Source organism: Bos javanicus, chromosome 4 (genome assembly GCF_032452875.1).
Source record: "Bos javanicus breed banteng chromosome 4, ARS-OSU_banteng_1.0, whole genome shotgun sequence".
NCBI lineage: Eukaryota > Metazoa > Chordata > Mammalia > Artiodactyla > Bovidae > Bos > Bos javanicus.
The window spans coordinates 12,952,799-12,972,609 of NC_083871.1; the positions used below are offsets into that span (position 1 = coordinate 12,952,799).

Genomic DNA, 19,811 nt, shown 5'->3' on the forward strand with positions numbered 1-19,811 from the left:
AATTTAATTTCCCAAATATCTGAATGTAATGTAAATCCTCGATAATCAGAACAAATTGTAATCATACAGCAGTTGATCATTGAAACAAATTACAAGGTCCAGAGAATGATGTTAGTGTGCATGAAAATTTAATAACTTGACATGTGAGATACTCTAGGAGTAACAGGGTACTTTACAAATTGTTCTGGCATAACTGAGCATCTATCTGAAAGAATGTTAAGTTGGGAAAACTTCATTTTCATTATATCATATAGAAAGCTAAACTACATGAATTAAATAATAAAATATTTAAAAAACAAAGATATTTTATGAAAACGTATATCTACATCTGGGCTTCTGGGAGGAAGGGCTTAACCATTTGGAAAATCAGAAATTATAAAAGAAAGATGGTCCAATTCACTCATTCAAAATTTTAAACTTTTGAAGGCAATATTGTCAAACAAAGCCAACAGATAAGTGATATATTTAGGAGGGGAAATATTCATTATAGGTGACATGGAGTTAATAGCTATAATATTCTAAGAGTCTGTAAATTATCAGGATGAAAGAGACAGGCAAAACTCATTAGAAAAATTGGTACTTTACTTTAGAGGAAATTGAATGACCCACATTCCTATGAATACAAGCTCAAACCTCACTAGTTGTGAGTGGAATGCTGAACCAACATGAGATTTTTTTTCCTGATAGAGAAAATAAGCTCTGAGCTCCAGAAGGTGGTGTCAGCATCTTTCTAACATAGCCTTTGAGTCTTTTCCATCTTTTCCTGGATGTTTTGCATACTTCGTGCTCTGCCTGTTCCTAGTAGAATATATACAGAGGAAGACAGGGTGGCTGCTGGGTTCTTGATGGTGCAACCACAGAAATCAAAGCCTTCAAGCCTGTGGCTCTGGACTTCACCCATGCCTGCCATCTCAGAGAAGCTGTACAGGGATGAAATCAGTCAACTGATCTCTGGGTTGATTGTACTCTTCCTTTAGTTTTCTTTCAGTTATCGCCATGTCTTTCAGGTGGTCTGCACTGAGTTGAGAGTGGCTCAAGCCAACATACTGCTTTGCCCACAGTTGCATTTTCATCTTTGCAAGACTGAGTAATTTTCCAGTTAGAGCATCAAGAGGAGCTATGAAAGGAAGGGAGATGATTTTACTAAAACCTGAGTCCAGGGAGAGAAAACGGATTTAAAAACTAAGATATAATTTTCATGCAGGATATTTGTTGGTAGAAACCATTAAATGGCATAGTAGTACAGAGAATCCACATTTGAGAGGAGCCCTTTGAGTATACCGAGTATGGTAACTTAACGTTGGCTTGATATGTGTTAATTCATAATGAACAAAAGCTCTGTAAATACAATGAATACGAATAAGAATCCCCCTAATACTTAATATTCACCAAAGATTTCATACAGGATATAAGCCCTGCACCATTATTCAATGTGGAAAAGTCTACAGTGATCATCTCTTAAACAACACAAGAGCAAACTCACTAAATGTAAACACTGGGAAGGCTTTTGGGCATTATTAATCCCTTCATAAATATAAACATTCACACTCTAGAGAAATCCTATGAATGTGATAAATATGTGCAATAATTCTGAATACAGCTGACTTTTATACACATAAGAGAATTTATGTAACAGAAGCAACTGTATACATGTAACCAATGAGGAAGAGCTTTCAGCACAGATCTGACCTTCTTATGCATAAGAAACCTCATTCTAGGGAGAAACTGTAAAGCTATAGCGAATGTAGGAAAGTTTTAGAACGAGAATGCCTCTTAATGAATATGAATACCTATACCAGGGAAACAATTAGAATGTAATAAATGTGGAAAATGATGTGTGCAAATATTCTAAATGTAAGGAGTGAAGGAAAGTCCCCAGTGATCACTCATTTAGTCAACAGTTCTCACAGCAGAGAGGTACCTATGCCTAAAATTAATGTGGATGTGCCTTCAGCTGGAGATCAAACTCTGTACTAGCTTTCTTTAGCATACAACTGAGCAAAGACATCACACTTTTGCTAAATGACATATTTTTAAACATATGTAGACTAAAAATTTGTCATATGTCTTATCTCCCCAACTAAGCCAAATCTTTTTAAGACATAACTGCCTTATCGGCGACCTCAGTAACAGCCACTCAGACGTTTCTAATGTTTTTTCCCCACGCCTTTTTAGGCGCCTTAAGTGCATTCTGCACTGGTGCAGTGGTGGCAGTGTGATGCCACCCCATTTCAAAATGGACCAGTAAGACCAGCACACGCAGGAATGCAGGGGGACAGGCCTCGCCCGACTGTGATGGGAATGTGAACTGGCACAGTCTTTACACAGGGTAATTTGGCAACACGGAGCAAAAGCCTCCTATCCTTTAAACACAAATTCAACTCCCAGGAATTTATCCTTAGAAAATATTTTCCAAGTGGGTAAACAATCTGTAGCAGCCCAGGGCTAGCCCAAGCACAAATGTGCATCCATACTAGGCTACCCACGCAATACTATCCATGCAAGACCACGCACTGAGAAAAAACATACAGGTGTGTGTGTCGAGGCCCATCGTGGATGGCCTGTGCCTGGCCTGTGGATGCCAGCTAAGGAGTTTAGCCACTGGTGCGCCAGGCAGGGCTTCAGAGGTTCTGAGTGGGAGAGCGACGTGAGTCTTCGCGAGGATTAATCTGGCAAGTGTGGAGGACAACCTGGAGGTGTGGGGACAGGCAGGGAGGAGCCTGGTGCCAAGCCACAGGAGCTGCCCCTGGGCTTAGGTGGCCTGGCAGAGGGCAGGGTGCCGGGCGGGGGGCACCTTGGAGGCAGCGGGCCTGAAGCTCGGGAGAGGGGCCTCGGGGAGGGGAGCCATATAGTGTAGACAGGGTGAGTGTCTGGTCTGGGGGTAGTATTAGACAGCATTTAGATATGCCACTCCAGTACTCTTGCCTGGAAAATCCCATGGGCGGAGGAGCCTGGTGGGCTGCAGTCCATGGGGTCGCTAAGAGTCAAACACGACTGAGCGACTTCACTTTCACTTTTCACTTTCATGCATTGGAGATGGAAATGGCAACCCACTACAGTATTTTTGCCTGGAGAATCCCAGAGACGGGGGAGCCTGGTGGGCTGCCGTCTCTGGGGTTGCACAGAGTCAGACATGACTGAAGCAACTTAGCAGCAGCAGCAGCAGCAGACTAAAAATGTAGGATTATGAATTGTACTTAGAAATACTTAAAGCAGAAGCTAGTAATAAGTAATAATCAATGAGATGAACCCTATTCAAAAATTACTAGGTGAAAATACTTAGCAAATTAAAGGTTATTGCTAAAGAGTCTTTTAAAAGCATGAAACATTCTATTGAGCACATGAGCCAGTTTATTTTTTTTAATCAATCCAACACTGTTGATTATTAGTTCATATCTATTTTTATACAGCTAATGCACCATTATTATAAAGACTTTGAGGCTATCGGAAAACAACTTTGAATGTTAACCAAAAAATGTGGAATGCAACTAGTGTATCTTTTATTTCATTAATGTTAAAATATATGTGTTCACAGAAAGGAAAATTGTATCTGAATTAAAAAATGTGATTGTCAATATTGTTCAAAGGTCCAATAAAATGAAAACAGAAGTGAATGCCTGTTTATAGAGAAATGCTTGGATAAATTATGACACCTTCTCACCATGAACTGTTATGATATTAGTGATTTAAGGCTATATAAGTTGATATCTTATCATTGGATCAGAAAAATAAGCTGCAGAGAGAAGTAGGTATAATATGATCTTGTTTGTGTAAAGGAAATAAGAAGGAAAATTAAACACTATATAATATGTATATTCAATTATATGTACATATATGTGTATATTTTATCTGATCATATGTTTATATGCTTGTATAGTAGAACAGAGGAAAATATTGAGAGATACTTACCATCTTATTAACATGAATGGGCACGTGGCCCAAGTTAAAAGAGAAAAATAGATGGGAAATTCCAGATGTATTATAATCACAGTAATTTAAAATTATATACTCAAACATACATATATGTGTGAGTATGTATGCTCTGTGCTTAAAAATACTGTATTATTTAGTTAGGCTGTGTTTTCAGATAGATTGATTGCTCGATAATCAAGTTATTACCTTTTCCAGGGATCACAATGCATAGCCAACTGCAACAGTGAAAATAAACTAACGAGCCTTTTAAGGGATCTTATTTAACGTCCTTGCTCCCCAACATAGGATAAAATTCTGTCAAAGCAAACATGTCAGTATAGTTCACAAAGAACAAATTTAAAAGCAGCAAATAGATCTCAGAAGCTAATTATGGATGAGTGTAAAATTAAGGTTGTTCACTTTTTTCCTTTTTCATAGATGAGGATGGACTTGGCATAAGTATTATTGGAATGGGTGTTGGAGCAGATGCAGGCCTTGAAAAGCTGGGGATATTTGTCAAGACAGTGACAGAAGGCGGTGCTGCTCAGCGAGACGGCAGGTAAACCAGCTACTGTTAACATCTAAAATCTTCTGGGAAATGTTTCTGGGAATTTCCTTCATTGGTAGCTTTCTTTTGATTTTTTAGAACAGAATTTCAGAGTGTGTCTCAGATGTGGAAAATGTTAAGACATTTGAATTACTTTCTGATTTGTAGTCAGAATATATTTCTTTAATGTATATTAGATAAATAGGTGGATGGGTCTGTTATCTATTATCTGTTTTCCTTTGTATATATCCATTCATCTGTCTAGCTCATGGATAGTGATCAGAAACATGGTATATATCATTTGACAATATGTACTATGGAGATCAGCATATAGTTTCACTTGAGACATATCAAGACAAATGATAGTAGTTCTGGCTCTTCTGAAAATGACAGTGGTAGGAGAGAGAATAGGAACTTGGATCCTGCAATGATGGTGATTGTGGAGATCAATGTCTCTCAAAATGTGTTGTCTAAAAACATAGGTTCTTGAGTGCCATCTAGACCTGTGGAATCTCTCAGAGAGGGTTAAACATCCTCTTGGGATAACTGGATACACACCAGAGCCTCAGATGTTCATATTTTATGTCCGAGCTTTCATCATCTTGAGCTATAAGTATCTTAAAAGATTTTGATTAATCCTTATCTAGCTACTGATGCAACAAATTGGGGATGATACAGAGGATTGGCAGTAGAAATAAAAGTAGACTAAAAAATATGAGTGCCAAAATCAATGAAATCTAATTTTATTTTTTTCAGAAAGTTAAATACTAACGACTGGCTTTGATTTTTTTTCAGGTTTAAGTTTGTATTACTTTTACGGTCTTATCTAGAAATAATTAACCATGTTGAAAATCATTTGTGAATCTCCAGTGAAACCAATAGTAGTAATATTTCTTTTATAATTCTAAGAACATATTGATATCCGAAGATGTTTCCCAAGAGGAACTAATTTATTTAAATAGAGGACTGATAAATAAAACTGATTTATGTAAATAGAAAGCCACACCTTCAGAGGAACTAAATTGATTTGTTTAAATAGGAAGCCACACCTTCATTATCATCTCTTTCTATGTGGTTAGGGATCACATCTTACCAGAGTAACCTTATTTGTATTCCCATAACACTTTTGAGAAGACTCTTGAGAGTCCTTTGGACTGCAAGGAGATCCAACCAGACCATCCTAAGGGAGATCAGTCCTGGGTGTTCATTGGTAGGATTGATTTTGAAGCTGAAACTCCAATACTTTGGCCACCTGATGCAAAGATCTGACTGATTTGAAAAGACCCTGATGCTGGGAAAGATTGAGGGCAGGAGGAGAAGGGGACGACAGAGGATGAGATGGTTGGATGGCATCACCGACTCAAAGGACATGGGTTTGAGTGAACTCCAGGAGTTGGTGATGGACAGGGAGGCCTGGCGTGCTGCGGTTCATGGGGTCGCAAAGAGTCGGACACTACTGAGCGACTGAACTGAACTGATCTGAACACTTGAACAAAAAAGGTCTAAAATGAATGTTTTGAGTGAATCTTCAGCTGACTAGGTGTTATACTTAAAACAAAGAAAGTGGGGTATTAATATTTTGTGTTTAAAAGTAATTTATTGTCTTACTGAAGGAAATAACTTCTTTGCTCTGTCAATGGATTCTATAATTGTTGTTGTTCAGTTGCTAAGTCGTGTCCGACTCTTTTACAGTCTCATGGACTGCAGCATGCCAGGCTTCCCTGTAAAATAAGATATTCCTGTAAAAGATTGTATTTTGTGATGATAGTAGTATTTCCTAAGTGGCACCCCACTCCAGTCCTCTTGCCTGGAAAATCCCATGGATGGAGGAGCCTGGTGGGCTGCAGTCCTCGGGGTCGCTAGGAGTCAGACACGACTGAGCGACTTCACTTTGACTTTTCACTTTCGTGCATTGGAGAAGGAAATAGCAACCCACTCCAGTGTTCTTGCCTGGAGAATCCCAGGGACAGGGGAGCCTGGTGGGCTGCCGTCTATGGGGTCGCACAGAGTCGGACACGACTGAAGTGACTTAGCAGCAACAGTAGTATTTCCTATTATTAATTTAGAACCTTTCTTCCAAGAGAGTTAAAATTTGTTTGCCAAAATCTGCATCATTTTTCTTTGTTTCGTGAGAAATATAAATCGTTCTAAAGTGACAGGGAATAATTCTTATAGTTAATATTAAAACACTATTAATTATCAATCACCTCTCTTAAGTAAATAGGCCCCAAAGCCAAACCGAAACACCAATTGATTTAAAGCCAAAAATGTAGAAAATTTGAGGTCTTGTCTTGTGGCCCAGTGGGTAAAACTCCACCCTTCCAGTGCGGCGTAGCTTCAGCCCCAGGGGGGGCGCTAGGATCCTACATGCCGAGCGACCAAAAATAAATACATTAAGTACTCTTGTTCTCCAAAAAACACCATTAAAATAGTGAAAAGGCAATTCACTGAAAAAAAAAGAAAATTTCTTATTAACCAGTTAGTCAGTTCCTGTTTTCTAAACTCAGAACTATTTGTTTTTGTATCACTCATTTTTAAAATTAGGTTTCTTTTATGTTAACCTGTGTACTGATGTTTTCTCCTGTGTAGTTTTAATTACATTGATATGAGAACTTTGCTTTACCCATCCCAGTGTGCATTTCCTCAGACCTTCTAAATGAATATTTACCTAGTACAGTAATCCTGCTGTTGTTATAATACTTAATAAATGCCTCAGTGAATATATTAAAAAAGACAACTGGAGGTAATGAAATGAGAATCTTTGGGATCATGTGACCTATATATATATATACACACATATATGTGTATATATATATTTGAAAATAAGTGGTCACATTATGGCAGTGTTCACATCTTTTAAATTATTATACTTATTTCCACCATTAAAGGTATACTCATTTGCATAGCATTTATAATTTACTATTCAAAAGTTATCAGTGTAAAAAAAATACAAAAGGAACATTTTGGTTGCTGTCTCCAGTCAATACATGTATACTTACTGATATAGAATATATTGTATACTTACTGATATAGAAAGTTATTTCTACTTACTGATATAGAAATATATTGTATTAAGGATTTACAAAACAGTATGATGAGTTTAATGCGGTTCTTATGCAGATATGTTTTCCATTCTTTTCATCCCTCTCCCACCTCACTCCCATCTCTCTCTCTCTTTTTCCTCTTTCTTTCTCTGAAGAAACTTAGAATTAATATACATCAAAGGGTTGAATGGCTCTAGTCTATGTTTCTATTTCAGCAAATATTGAATATTTAATCTTTCTATAGAGAATATGTAATAATACTTCATATAGTTTAAACTGCAACTAAAATAATCACCATGTGGCCATGCAAAAGTTACCCTTCAGAACTCAGTTGTGGACAAAATTAAAGTTCCAGGTTAGATGTTCCTTTTACCTTTAAAAGACTGTACTATAGCTTTCTAGCTTGCTGTATTATAGCTTTATAGCTTATAGCTTTCTAACTTCTTGATAACTCTTCCTTAAGAAAATGATTTCAGTGTTGTCTCAAATTTGGTCAATCTTCTTTCAAGGTGTGTCAAATAAACAGATATATAGAGAAAATACTTTTCTCCCTCCTCTTCCCTTACCACCCCTGATACGATAAGCGTTTTTTATTGTGATGTTTTTACCCTTCCAAATGTCTCAGAAACTAATCACAGATAGTTTTGAGTAGTTTTAAAAATTTACCATGGATATATATCTCCTGAGTATCTAGTATAGTTAAAAAGTTTTGGGTCTCCCTTACTATTCGATATTATATCTTAACATTCTGAATTTGTCTTCATGTCTGTCTGTATCATTTCATATGACACCTGAAATGTTGGAGGTGCTCATTAAATATTTGTTGAATAAGTGAATATACCTGTGTTTCAGTTGCTTTCAAAACATTTATTCTTGAGACCTAACATTTTCTTTTTCTGTTCTTTCCTCTCTCTTTTATTGTGCTACTTTGCCTTATAATTTAGAGGGTAACTTGTAATTTAGCTGAGTGGCATGATAGCCATTTACACTTTGTTTGTTCTAAATTTTTATTAAAATACTATTCAGTTCAGTTCAGTCACTCAGTCGTGTCTGACTCTTTGTGACCCCATGAATCGCAGCATGCCAGGCCTCCCTGTCCGTCACCATCTCCCGGAGTTCACTCAAACTCACATCCATCGAGTCGGTGATGCCATCCAGCACTCTCATCCTCTGTCGTCCCCTTTTCCGCCTGCCCCCAATCCGTCCCAGCATCAGAGTCTTTTCCAATGAGTCAACTCTTGGCATGAGGTGGCCAAAGTACTGGAGTTTCAGCTTTAGCATCATTCCTTCCAAAGAACACCCAGGGTAGATCTCCTCTAGAATGGACTGGTTGGATCTCCTTGCAGTCCAAGGGACTCTCAAGAGACTTCTCCAACACCACAGTTCAAAAGCATCAATTCTTTGGTGCTCAGCCTTCTTCACAGTCCAACTCTCACATCCATACATGACCACTGGAAAAACCATAGCCTTGACTAGGTGGACCTTTGTTGACAAAGTAATGTCTCTGCTTTTGAATATGCTGTCTAGGTTGGTCATAACTTTCCTTCCAAAGAGTAAGCATCTTTTAATTTCATGGCTACAGTCACCATCTGCAGTGATTTTGGAGCCCCAAAAGATAAGGTCTGACACTGATTTTACTGTTTCCCCATCTATTTGCCATGAAGTGATGGGACCGGATGCCATGATCTTAGTTTTCTTAATGTTGAGCTTTAAGCCAACTTTTTCACTCTCCAGTTTCACTTTCATCAAGAGGCTTTTTAGTTCCTCTTCACTTTCTGCCATAAGGGTGGTATCATCTGCATATCTGAGGTTATTGCTATTTCTCCTGGCAATCTTGATTCCAGCTTGTGCTTCTTCCAGCCCAGCGTTTCTCATACTAGGTTATTAACCATTAATTTTTGCTGCAATAATGTTATGAATATACACAGGACACGTTAACAAAGTGGCCAGTTTATAAAGCCACCTTCCTGTAAATTGCATTCCAGTTGACAGTATTTCCAGGGATAAACAGGTATTTCCTCTGCTATTTTGGAAAGCATATGTTATCTGTAAGCTTTCTACTCTGGAATGGTCTGATGAGGAGAAACTGTCCAATTAATTTTTACTATCATGACTCATCCCTTCTTTTCTGCTATTTTAATTATGAGCCAAGATTTGAAAGAGATTATCAGTTACTACTTTATAAAGTTGCATCTAAAAGTTGCCCTCTCTCAAGGTAAAAAATTCAAGCAAAGTGGGTATCAGATGCCAAAAAACTTTTCCCTACCAGGTAAGCACTTACATAGTAAATGCGCTGCATGTTCACAACCTTCTGGGTTGTAGGGTCAGTCCACGGTTGCAGTCACCCCAAGCCAGTGCCCTTTTTTGTAACTAGTATTATTTATTCCCTCACCCATGTTCAATCATTTATTATCTCTCCTCTTTCTTCTGCTCATTTTTATAGTTTCTTGAGTTTGTCTCCACATTATCACCATACAACTTACCTCTAAAAAGGTATATTGAAATGCCCTTCAAAGAAATAGCAAAATCTGTGGCACTTCCCTCCCTCTCTCCCTCTTTTCTAATTTAAAGGTGGCTTTAATTTTCTTGTTTTAATTGTGTATCATATTTTTAGATCCTTTCTTTAATGAATATCACTTTGAAATGTGAAAAAATTTAAATCAATACCCTTTTAATGAAAATAATAATCAAATAATATTGAGCTCTCTTTATCTCCTTAATGCTCTCTGTATTAAGGCAGACAGGAAGAATTATGTAGGATCAGAGACCTGCGTTTTAATTGTGAGATGCCTCTTTCTTACACTGGTCTCTGAATTTGGAGAGCAAATCCAGCCACATACCTGTTGCCACTCTTGGTGTTGCCGGAGTGCTTTACAGCTCTACTGTCTTCTGTTTCCAGCGTTCTTTATTCCTTTGTGAAATATGTATTTCCACTTAGTATCACTTTTCTTCTGCCTGCGGGATGTCCTTTACCATTTTATCACCAGATCTGCTGGTGATGAATTCTTTCAGCTTTGTATATCTGAATAAGCCTTTGTTTCACCTTTGATTTTTTAAAATGTTTTCTCTGTGTATAGGATTCTAGGTTGACAGGCATTTTTTGTCCGTTTATAGCTTTTTCCAGATGTATTTTCTCATTTTAGGTTCTTGGGTGTGCATGAACATAAGGATGCCTACACAGATGAATTAAGACAATTAGGAATTGCTATAATATAAATAATAAATATTGTTTATTTTATGCTTAAATTTATAATATTTGATAAGCATTGTGAAATTTGTTGTAAAACAAGAGCGCAAAACCATTTGTATGAATTAACTGTCCTTTACATTTTGAGAAAATGTCTTGTTGGCTTTGGGTTATCAGTTATAGATTCTTGAGTCCAGAACCTTTAGTCTAGTTATTTTATGGTTATTCACATTTGCATCTTTAATAAAGAACAAGTGACTATAATCCTTCAGTTCAGTTCAGTTCAGTCGCTCAGTTGTGTCCAACTCTTTGTGACCCCATGAACCGCAGCACGCCAGGCCTCCCTGTCCATCACCAACTCCCAGAGTTCACCCAAACCCATGTTTATCGAGTCAGTGATGCCATCCAGCCATCTCATCCTCTGTTGTCCCTTTTTCTTCCTGCCCTCAATCTTTCCCAGCATCAGGGTCTTTTCAAATGAATCAGCTCTTCACATCAGGTGGCCAAAGTACTGGAGTTTCAGCTTTAGCATCACTCCTTCCAATGAACACTCAGGACTGATCTCCTTTAGAATGGACTGGTTGTTTCTCCTTGCAGTCCAAGGGACTCTCAAGAGTCTTCTCCAACACCACAGTTCAAAAGCATCAATTCTTCGACACTCAGCTTTCTTCATATTCCAACTCTCACATCCATACATGACCACTGGAAAAACCATAGCCTTGACTAGACGGACCTTTGTTGGCAAAGTAATGTCTCTGCTTTTTAATATGCTGTCTAGGTTGGTCATAACTTTCCTTCCAAGGAGTAAGCGTCTTTTAATTTCATGGCTGCAGTCACCATCTGCAGTGATTTTGGAGCCCAGAAAAAATAAAGTCAGCCACTGTTTCCCCATCTATTTGCCATGAAGTGATGGGACCGGATGCCATGATCTTAGTTTTCTGAATGTTGGACTTTAAGCCAACCTTTTCACTCTCCTCTTTCACTTTCATCAGGAGGCTCTTTAGTTCTTCACTTTCTGCCATAAGGGTGGTGTCATTTGCATATCTGAGATTATTGATATTTCTCCGGGCAATCTTGATTCCAGCTTGTGCTTCCTCCAGCCCAGCTTCTAAAGCAAAACTTTTTAGACTATTTCTACAGTCACTGTAAAATGCCATCATCACTTGTCAAATAAGCATGTGCTAATTTTAGAGACGGAGAAGGCAATGGCACCCCACTCCAGTACTCTTGCCTGGAGAATCCCATAGACAGAGGAGCCTGGTAGGCTGCAGTCCATGGGGTCGCTAGGAGTCGGACACGACTGAAGTGACTTAGCAGCAGCAGCAATTTTAGAGAACGTTTTAAAGTTATAAATGTAATACATGTTTATGGTTAAAAATTTGGAAAGTATAGAAAGTGTAAAGAAGAAAATAAAAATCTCATGTAATCCCACAATGTTGAGTTGACCACGCTTAAAATCTTGCTGGCAAATTTCCTTCCATAGTTTTTTATGTGGATATGCCTAAGTTTACTTTCTTACAGAATTAAGAGCAATTGAACATATAGCTTTATGCATTTTTCATACATTTTATTCATCAAGACAATATTTGTTGAGTGCTTATTATATGTCAGGCAGTGTGCTATGTTCTTTATATTTTGTACCTTTTTAATCTCACTAATAGCTTTGATTAAATCCATGAAATTACTGTTATTTCTGTTTTATATATAAGAAAGCAATGGCTCCTCTTATATAGTCATAGCAAGTAAGTGGCAGAGCCTAGCTGTGAACTTAGGATATCTTATTCCAGAGCCTGTGCTCAAATAGTATATCACATATTAAATACTTTTTCTACAGCAGACTTTAAAGACATATTATGCCATAGTATTATATATGTAAGTGAAAGTGAAGTCGCTCAATCGTGTCCGACTCTTTGTGACCCCATGGACTATAGCCTACCGGGCTCCTCTGTCCATGGGATTTTCCAGGCAAGAGTAGTGAAGTGGGTTACCATTTCCTTCTCCAGAGGATCTTCCCAACCCAGGGATTGAACCTGGGTCTCCTGCATTGCAGGCAGACGCCTTACCGTCTGAGCCACCAGCAAAGTCCTTGTATATGTAAACCATTTACATACTGCTGTTGTTTAGTCACTAAGCTGTGTCTGACACTTGCAACCCGATGGACTGTGACCCACCAGGCTCTTCTGTCCGTGAAATTCACCAGACAAGAATACTGGAGTGGATTACCATTTCTTTTTCCAGGGGATCTTCCTGACCCAGGGATTGAACCCCAGTCTCCTGCATTACAGACAGATTCTTTACCACCTGAACCACGAGGGAAGCCCACATATTGTTATAGTAGTGTATTATTTCAAGGTGTTGATCAGGTTAGCATTTTTATGTAAAAATCATTGTGAATGTCTCTGAAATTTTTTGAAAGTACTTCCTTGAAGCAGAGTTACTATGTCAAAGTGAATTGCACTTTAAATGTTGCAGAAATACGTTGCTAACCTGCCTTTAAGAAAGGTTGTTCAATATATGCTCCCCAGCAGTGTCAAAGAGTAGTGTGTGTGTGTGTGTGTGTGTGTGTGTGTGTGTGTGTGTGCTTTAGTCATATCTGACCCTTTGTGATCCCTGTGGACTGTGCCCTCCAGGCTCCTCTGTCCATGGGATTCTCCAGGTGAGAATACTGCAGCGGGTTGCCATTTCCTACTCCAGGGGATCTTCCCGACCCAGGAATTGACCCCGAGTCTTGTGCATCTCCTGCATTGGAAGGCAGGTTCTTTACCGCTACACCACCTAGCAAGCCCCTAGAGAAGTCTCCTGCACCCTCATTAAGACTGAATATTGTGTCATAAAATTTTGAAGAACTTGATACTTTCTTGTTTTTAAGTTGTTTACTTAAAACAATTTATATTTCTTTCTTTTTCTAGAAACTATTTTCAGTGTGCTTTTTTCCTGTTGCCTTTTTTACTACTGTGTTATCATCTGTTCTATTAGTGCTAATTTATACAAATAAGTGGTCTATGTCGCTGATTCGACTTCTTAACTATAGTGAACTTTCTCCTGTTTTCCCACTCTGATAACAAAAAATGATCAAATATAATAGAATTAAAGTGAAAATTTAAACAACACTGTAAAATTCTGTATTTAGTTTCTAGCCTTAATATTCTATCAAATTTATTGCTTTAAAATTATTTACTTCCTTTTTGAGACATCCAAGTAACATTTCTTAGGCCTTATCTTAAACTTCTCAGTGTCATCATAGTCATTCATTTCAATGAGATCCATGTCCCTTTCCTTGATTTTTGTTTGTTTGTTTTTATTGGTGTGTGTGTTTGTGTGTGTGTGCATGTGTGTGTGAGACACAGAGAGAGAGAGAAGGAGAGGGAAAGAGACTTTCCAGGTTCTCCTTCAGTATAGATCCTCCTGTTTTCACCCTGCATTGAAAGAATGCTTCTCTTCCAAGGGGAGCATCTTGAACTCATTTTTGTATTCAAGTCATTTTTTTAAATGACTCTATATAAATTACTCCCAAATTTGTATCCCAGTCTTGGTACATGTAGAACTTACTCATTTATTTCACATGTGTCTTATGATTATCTAAACTTTATCATAAAAGAAGTTGAATTTCTCTTTTCTTTGATCCGAACATGCTGTTTTCTATGTTTATTCTGTTTTTCGTGGCTTTAGATGTAAACTTCCTATTCATATTTTGTTTTTTCATTTTGCCCCATTAATATCTTACTGTCTTGTATATATATATATATATTTTAGAATGTCCCTCATATTCTTCTTTTTTCCCACTGTTTTAATTTATTAATTGAAGGATAATTGCTTTAAAGAATTTTGTTGTTTTCTGTGAAACCTCAACATAAATCAGCCATCAGTTCAGTTCAGTCGCTCAGTTGTGTCCGACTCTTTGCGACCCGTGAATCACAGCACGCCAGACATCACCAACTTCCGGAGTTCACTCAAACTCACGTCCATCGAGTCGGTCATAGGTATACACATATCCCCTCCCTTTTGAACCTCCCTCCCATCTCCCTCGCCATCCCACCACTTTAGGTTGATACGGAGCCCTTGTTTGAGTTTCCTGAAAGTGATGTCACTCAGTCCTATCAGACTCTTTGTGACCCCATGGACTGTAGCCTACCAGGCTCCTCCCTCCATGGGATTCTCCAGGCAAGAGTACTGGAGTGGATTGCCATTTCCTTCTCCAGGGGATCTTCCTGACCCAGGGATCGAACCCGAGTCTCCTGAATTCCAGACAGACGCTTTAACCTCTGAGCCATAGAGCAAATTCCTGTTGGCCATCTATTTTGCTGCTGCTACTGCTGCTAAGTCACTTCAGTCGTGTCCGACTCTGTGCTACCCCAGAGATGGCAGCCCACCCGTCCCAGTGATTCTCCAGGCAAGAACACTGGAGTGGGTTGCCATTTCCTTCTCCAATGCATGAAAGTGAAAAGTGAAAGTGAAGTCGCGCAGTCGTGTCCGACTCTTTGTGACCCCATGGACTATAGCCTACCGGGCTCCTCTGTCCATGGGATTTTCCAGGCAAGAGTAGTGAAGTGGGTTACCATTTCCTTCTCCAGAGGATCTTCCCAACCCAGGGATTGAACCTGGGTCTCCTGCATTGCAGGCAGACGCCTTACCGTCTGAGCCACCAGACTCTTTGTGACCCCATGGACTGCAGCCTACCAGGCTCCTCTGTCCGTGGGATTTTCCAGGCAGGAGTACTGGAGTGGGATGCCATTGCCTTCTCCAATCTATTTTACATGTGGTAATGTAAGTTTCCATGTTACTCTTTCCATACATCTCACCCTATCCTCCCCTCTCCCCACGTGCATAAGTCTATTCTCTATGTCTGTTGCTCCACTGGTTGCCCTGTAAATAAATTCTTCAGTACCATTTTGGTAGATTCCATATATATGTGTTATTAGAACTGACTCAAATGCATTTCATTTTATGGCTAATATTCCATTGTGTATATTGTGTCCGTTATATATGTACCACTTCTTTATACATTCTTTAACTTCTTTATCCATTCATCTGTCGATGGATATCTAGGTTGCTTCCATGTTCTAGCTATTGTCAATAGTGCTACAATGAACAGTGGGATACATGTATCTTTTTCAACCTTGGTTTCCTCAGGGTATATACATAAGAGTGGGATTGCTGGGTTGTATAGTGGTTTTATTCCTAGTTTTTTAAAGAATCTCCATACCGTCTTCCATAGAGGCTGTATCAATGTACATTCCCACCAACAGTGCAAGAGCATTCCCTTTGTTCCACATCCTCTCCAGCATTATTGTTTGTAGACTTTTTGATGATGGCCATTCTGACCAGTGTGAGGTGATACCTCATCGTAGTTTTGATTTGCATTTCTCTAATAATGAGTGATGTTGAGCATCTTTTCATGCATTTGATAGGCATATGTATGTCTTCTTTGGAGAAATGTCTGTTTAAGTCTTTTCCCCACTTTTTGATTGAGTTGTATGTCGATTTTGGAAATTAATCCTTTGTCAGTTGTTTCATTTGCTATTATTTTCTCCCATTCTGAGGGTTGTCTTTTCACCTGGCTTATAGTTTCCTTTGCTGTGCAAAAGCTTTTAAGTTTAATCAAGTCCCACTTGTTTACTTTTGTTTTTATTTCCATTACTCTAGGAGGTGGGTCATAGAGGATCTTGCTTTGATTTATGTCATCAAGTGTTCTGCCTATGTTTAAGAGTTTTATAGTTTCTGGTCTTGCATTTAAGTCTTTAATCCATTATGAGTTTATCTTTGTGTATTGTGTTAGGAAGTGTTCTAATTTCATTCTTTTACATGTAGCTGTCCAGTTTTCCCAGCACCATTTCTGAAGAGGCTGTCTTTGTCCTATTGTATAATTCTTGCTTCTTGTCAAAAATAAGGTACCCATAGGTGCATGGGTTTACTTCTGGGCTTTCCATCTTGTTCTGTTGGTCTATATTTCTGTTTTTTTTTTTTTTTTTGCAGTACCATACTCTCTTGATGACTGTAGCTTTATAGTATAATCTGAAGTCAGGAAGGTTGATTCCTCCAGCTCCATTCTTCTTTCTCAGGACTGCTTTGGCTATTCGGGGTCTTTTGTGTTTCCATATGAATTGTGAAATTTTTTGTTCCAGTTCTGTGAAAGCTGCCATTGCTAATTTGATAAGGATCTCACTGAATCTGTAGATTGTGTTTGGTAGTATTGTCATTTGCACAATATTGATTCTTCCTACCTAGGAACATGGGATATCTCTCCATCTGTTTCTGTTGTCTTTGATTTCTTTCATTAGTGTCTTATAGTTTTCTGTGTACAGTTCTTTTGTCTCCTGAGGTAAGTTTATTCCTAAATATTTAATTCTTTTTCTTGGAATGGTGAATGGGATTGTTTCCTTAATTTCTCTTTCTGATTTTTCATTGTTAGTATATAGAAATGCAAGTGATTTCTGTGCATTGATTTTGTATCCTGCAACTTTGCTGTATTCACTGATTAGCTCTAGTAATTTTCTGATACTGTCTTTAGGGTTTTCTATGTACAATATTATGTCATCTGCAAACAGTGAGAACTTTACTTTTTCTTTTCTGATCTGGATCCCTTTTATTTCTTTTCCTTCTCTGATGGCTGTAGCTAGGACTTCCAGAACTATGTTGAATAATAGTGGTGAAAGTGGATACCCTTGTCTTTTTCCTGATCTTAGGGGAAATGCTTTCAGTTTTTCACCATTGAGAATAATGTTTGCTGTAGGCTTATCATATATCACCTTTTCTATGTTGAGGTAGATCCCTTCTATGCCCATTTTGTGAAGAGTTTTAATCATAAATGGGTACTGAATTTTGTCCAAGGCTTTTTCTGCATCTATTTAGATGATCATATGGTTTTTATCTTTCAATTTGTTAATATGGTGTGTCACATTAATTGATTTGTGTACATTGAAGAATCCTTGCATCCCTGGAACAAACCCAGCTTGCTCATGGTGTATGAGCTTTTTGATGTATTACTGAATTCTGTTTGCTGAAATTCTGTTGAGGATTTTTGCATCTATGTTTATCAGTGACATTGGCCTGTAGTTTTCTTTTTTTTTTTTTTTTGGCATTTTAAAAAAATTTTTATTTTATTTTTAAACTTTACAATATTGTATTAGTTTTGCCAAATATCGAAATGAATCCGCCACAGGTATACCTGTGTTCCCCATCCTGAACCCTCCTCCCTCCTCCCTCCCCATACCCTCCTTCTGAGTCGTCCCAGTGCACCAGCCCCAAGCATCCAGTATCATGCATTGAACCTGGACTGGCGACTTGTTTCATACATGATATTATACATGTTTCACTGCTATTCTCCCAAATCTCCCCACCCTCTCCCTCTCCCACAGAGTCCATAGACTGATCTATACATCAGTGTCTCTTTTGCTGTCTCGTACACATGGTTATTGTTACCATCTTTCTAAATTCCATATATATGCATTAGTATACTGTATTGGTGTTTTTCTTTCTGGCTTACTTCACTCTGTATAATAGGTTCCCGTTTCATCCATCTCATTAGAACTGATTCAAATGTATTCTTTTTAATGGCTGAGTAATACTCCATTGTGTATATGTACCACAGCTTTCTTATCCATTCATCTGCTGATGGACATCTGGGTTGTTTCCATGTCCTGGCTATTACAAACAGTGCTGCGATGAACATTGGGGTACACGTGTCTCTTTCCCTTCTGGTTTCCTCAGTGTGTATGCCCAGCAGTGGGATTGCTGGATCATAAGGCAGTTCTATTTCCAGTTTTTTAAAGAATCTCCACACTGTTCTCCATAGCTGTACTAGTTTGCATTCCCACCAACAGTGTAAGAGAGTTCCCTTTTCTCCACACCCTCTCCAGCATTTATTGCCTGTAGACTTATGGATCGCAGCCGTTCTGACTGGCGTGAAATGGTACCTCATAGTGGTTTTGATTTGCATTTCTCTGATAATGAGTGATGTTGAGCATCTTTTCATGTGTTTGTTAGCCATCTGTATGTCTTCTTTGGAGAAATGTCTATTTAGTTCTTCGGCCCATTTTTTGATTGGGTCATTTATTTTTCTGGAGTTGAGCTCTAGGAGTTGCTTGCATATTTTTGAGATTAGTTGTTTGTCCGTTGCTTCATTTGCTATTATTTTCTCCCATTCTGAAGGCTGCCTTTTCACCTTGCTAATAGTTTCCTTTGATGTGCAGAAGCTTTTAAGTTTAATTAGGTCCCATTTGTTTATTTTTGCTTTTATTTCCAATATTCTGGGAGGTGGGTCATAGAGGATTCTGCTGTGATGTATGTCAGAGAGTGTTTTGCCTATGTTCTCCTCTAGGAGTTTTATAGTTTCTGGTCTTACATTTAGATCTTTAATCCATTTTGAGTTTATTTTTGTGTATGGTGTTAGAAAGTGTTCTAGTTTCATTCTTTTACAAGTGGTTGACCAGTTTTCCCAGTACCACTTGTTAAAGAGATTATCTTTAATCCATTGTATATTCTTGCCTCTTTTGTCAAAGATAAGGTGTCCATATGTGCGTGGATTTATCTCTGGGCTTTCTATTTTGTTCCATTGATCAATATTTCTGTCTTTGTGCCAGTACCATACTGTCTTGATAACTGTGGCTTTGTAATAGAGCCTGAAGTCAGGTAGGTTGATTCCTCCAGTTCCATTCTTCTTTCTCAAGATAGCTTTGGCTATTCGAGGTTTTTTGTATTTCCATACAAGTTGTGAAATTATTTGTTCTAGCTCTGTGAAGAATACCTTTGGTAGCTTGATAGGGATTGCATTGAATCTATAAATTGCTTTGGGTAGTATACTCATTTTCACTATATTGATTCTTCTTGTAGTTTTCTTTTTTGTGTGTTGTCTTTGTCCAGTTTTGGTATCAGGGTGATGGTGGCCTCTTAGAATGAGTTTTGAAATGTTCCTTCCTCTGCAATTTTTAGAAAGAGTTTTAGAAAGATAGGCATTAGTTCTTCTCTAAATGTTAGATAGAATTGTCCTGTGATGCCATCTGGTCCTGGGCTTTTGTTTTTTGGGAGATGTTTGATCACAGCTTCAATTTCAGTGCTTCTAATTGGGTTGTTCATAATTTTTACTTCTTCCTGGTTCAGTCTTGGAAGACTGAACTTTTCTAAG

At 38.2% G+C, this 19,811-nt stretch overlaps 1 protein-coding gene across 12 annotated transcripts in view; it reads left to right on the forward strand.

Annotated features, from left to right (window-relative positions):
- The window catches only part of PPP1R9A (protein phosphatase 1 regulatory subunit 9A), a 349,529-nt gene that overhangs the window by 184,724 nt on the left and 144,994 nt on the right, over nucleotides 1-19,811 (forward strand). For all 12 annotated transcript variants that reach the window (XM_061413476.1, XM_061413484.1, XM_061413474.1 and 9 more), the window contains one exon: nucleotides 4,351-4,471. In XM_061413476.1, the coding sequence (XP_061269460.1) occupies nucleotides 4,351-4,471 (121 nt within the window). The remainder of the gene's footprint in view (nucleotides 1-4,350; nucleotides 4,472-19,811) is intronic.